This window comes from Trametes versicolor (genome assembly GCF_000271585.1).
Source record: "Trametes versicolor FP-101664 SS1 unplaced genomic scaffold TRAVEscaffold_110, whole genome shotgun sequence".
Taxonomy (NCBI): domain Eukaryota; kingdom Fungi; phylum Basidiomycota; class Agaricomycetes; order Polyporales; family Polyporaceae; genus Trametes; species Trametes versicolor.
Window position 1 is genome coordinate 647 of NW_007360430.1, and position 2611 is coordinate 3257.

General features: G+C 64.9%; 1 protein-coding gene across 1 annotated transcript; it reads left to right on the plus strand.

Moving 5' to 3' along the window:
- Nucleotides 1-234: 234 nt before the first annotated feature.
- Nucleotides 235-2611, plus strand: TRAVEDRAFT_32539 (uncharacterized protein; the record flags this gene model as incomplete). Its single annotated transcript, XM_008047654.1, is given in 7 exon segments — nt 235-383; nt 399-501; nt 512-612; nt 667-918; nt 973-1078; nt 1114-1287; nt 1447-2611. Coding segments are annotated over 3 exon segments (376 nt in total), but the record flags the coding sequence as incomplete, so codon positions are not given.

A 2611-nucleotide genomic window follows, 5' to 3' on the forward strand; every position in this document is an offset into this window, starting at 1 on the left:
TGTGCGGAGTATGTCGTTCTGAATGTCGTCCTCGTCGAGCTCTACAACCGCCTCGTGTTATGTACCGCTGTTTGGCTTGTGGCGATCTCGCCCATTGTCCGCTTTAGGCACAGCAGACGCCCGTTGTGCTTCGTTTTCCGCACAATACCTGAGCGTGTGGCACAGCAGCTCTGGCGTGCACCCTGCCGCTCTCTGGCGTGCACCCGTCACCCACTCACTCACTCCGTGAACCCTGGCCAAGGCGATCGAAGTGCAGCGAGCGACTCCGAGCCGGCGCCTGCTATCACGACGCGGGCCCGCCTTCGCTCAATCGCAGTGCGCTCTCGCCTGTGCTTCTCCCCCTTAGCACTGCGCTGGCCTCCTGCCCGCAGCGCTGCTCTCCCGCCCGCAGCGCTGTCCTCTCCACGCCATGTAAATCAATGTGTTTCATAGTCGAGCACCCTCCGTAGCTGCACACGCGCTCTCGAAAGCGCCGCTGCCGTCCTGCGCCGCCTATGCCGCGCAAGCTGACGCCCTATCCTCAGCCTTCCAACACATCTCGCACCGCGCTCCCCCCGCGCTCTCTCGCCATCTGTGTACATCATGATCGAGCCGACGATGCGCTCATTTAATGTCTGTTCGCGCCTTGTCCCGTTGCGATTGGCACTCACGGTACCCAGTATACAGGCCCCCGAAGCACTAAATCGCCCATCCCGCTCCCTCAGAACACACAGCAGTCTCCGTATCGTGTGCGAATCCGGCACGCATACGGCCCCCGCTTGCCTGCCGCTCCGCTAGTCCGGCGAAGCAAAACCCCGTTCGGGGCAGCGGCTGCACTGCAAAATGACACCTCGTTCAGGAGCACTCCCGTCACAGCCCTCGCACTGGCGCGTGCGCGTTGCTTACGACGTCGTAGAGGTTGCTTATACCTCCCATCAGGTGCGTTCGCAGACTTGCCCGACACGAATTGCGCTCACAGCGTCCGATTGACAGCCCGGCCGCCCGTCAAATTGCGAATGCCCGCACCCCCTTGCGTCGTACACGCCGCGTGAAGCGTGGAATATGTGCGCACATACCGTCGCAACATGCCCACCACACCGTTTGTGATGCCCCGCAAAACCGCGGCCGCGGCAGCCTTGACACGCTTTTCTCGCCCTGGACGCGCCCGCAAGATCGACGACTACCAGTCGTGGCCCTCGACGCCCCCACTCGACAAGCTCGGTCTATGCTCGCAACACCCCGGCGAGTACGCTGCTACCACGCTCGAAGCCGCCGCAGACGTACTGCGCGCGGAGCGCCGTCCATATGGTCGACCTGTCCAAACACGCTTCAGCCCCTCTCGCGGGCGCGACACTGCGCGAGCATACATCCGTCTTACTCCACCCTGTGTATATGATGTTAATCTCGTATCAGGTGCGTTTTCAGCTCTCCCGGACGCGAACTCCGCTCACAATGTCGCATTTTCAGCGCGCAGACACACAAAACGTCGCAGAACTCACTCAGAATGTCCATCCGAGACCGGCCAACACCCTCATCATTGCCAGGAAACCTCGCTCGTCCAGCCACAACGCTTTTCGGGGCCGCCAAGTGCGCCGAACGAGCGCACTCGACCCGGCTCCGGGCACCCCAACCAGGTCCGTGCACACCATCTCGCAGGCCGGTCCGCGCCCCGCACACGCTTCCGGCGCGTCTGGCACGTCCACACAACACACGTCCCGCGCGCACAGCCGCGTCGCGAACGTCCTGCGCGTCGTACGTCGCCGGCAACACGGCCCCGCCGCCCGCTTGCCGCCCCTCCCGCCCTCCGCCATCGTGTCCGGCGGGGCCAAAACCACGACGGCGCGCTCCCATGCACCGGGGCGCATACACCCACGCAGTTTCGCGGCGATCCGGGCAGAAAAAATGTGTCCCATTTTGGGCGATTTCATTGGTGACGCCGGCGACGACGACAAAGGTGCCCGCGTCCCGGCCGCCCCTCCGGTCCGTTGGCCGCGCAACTTGGTAGATATGCTGTCATGGACGTTCCGTAGCGTCTCCCGTTGCGTGCGGCCGCGCCCGGCAAGAGGGCGACTCGATCTCGACGGCGGCCGAATCGACCTCCCGTCGGCGAGCACATCTCAACCCCGCCTCGCGAACTGCCAAATCCCGCTCGAACATGACAGAGGCTCTTTTGGGAATGCTGACATCGCTCCGATGCGGCAACAGCGCCGCCAGCGCGTGCGGAACGGCCTTGGCGAAGCTCGCAATCACCCCCCGCCTGCACCTCGCCGCCCTCCTCCCGTGCCAGGATCACATCCACGCCGCAAACGAACACCGCAGCACACTCTCCTGAACCAAGGAGCGTCCCCCCACAGAATCTCGGCGCAGTACGACGAGGTCGAAATCGGGCAACTGCGGGCGATTTCATGGGCGATCTCTCCCACTCCATCGCCAAAATCCGCGTCCCGCCCGCCCCCCGCGTCCGGCGGCCGCGAAACTCGGCAGAGGCACTCCCGCGTACGTCTCGCATCGCCCGCCGTCGGCTGCAGGCGCGCCCAACGCGTTCTCTGCTCGCGGCACGCCGGTCGACGCCGCTGGCCCGACGCCCCGCGACGCCGCCAGCGCGAACTAGCACGTCCCGCAACGCGGGCGT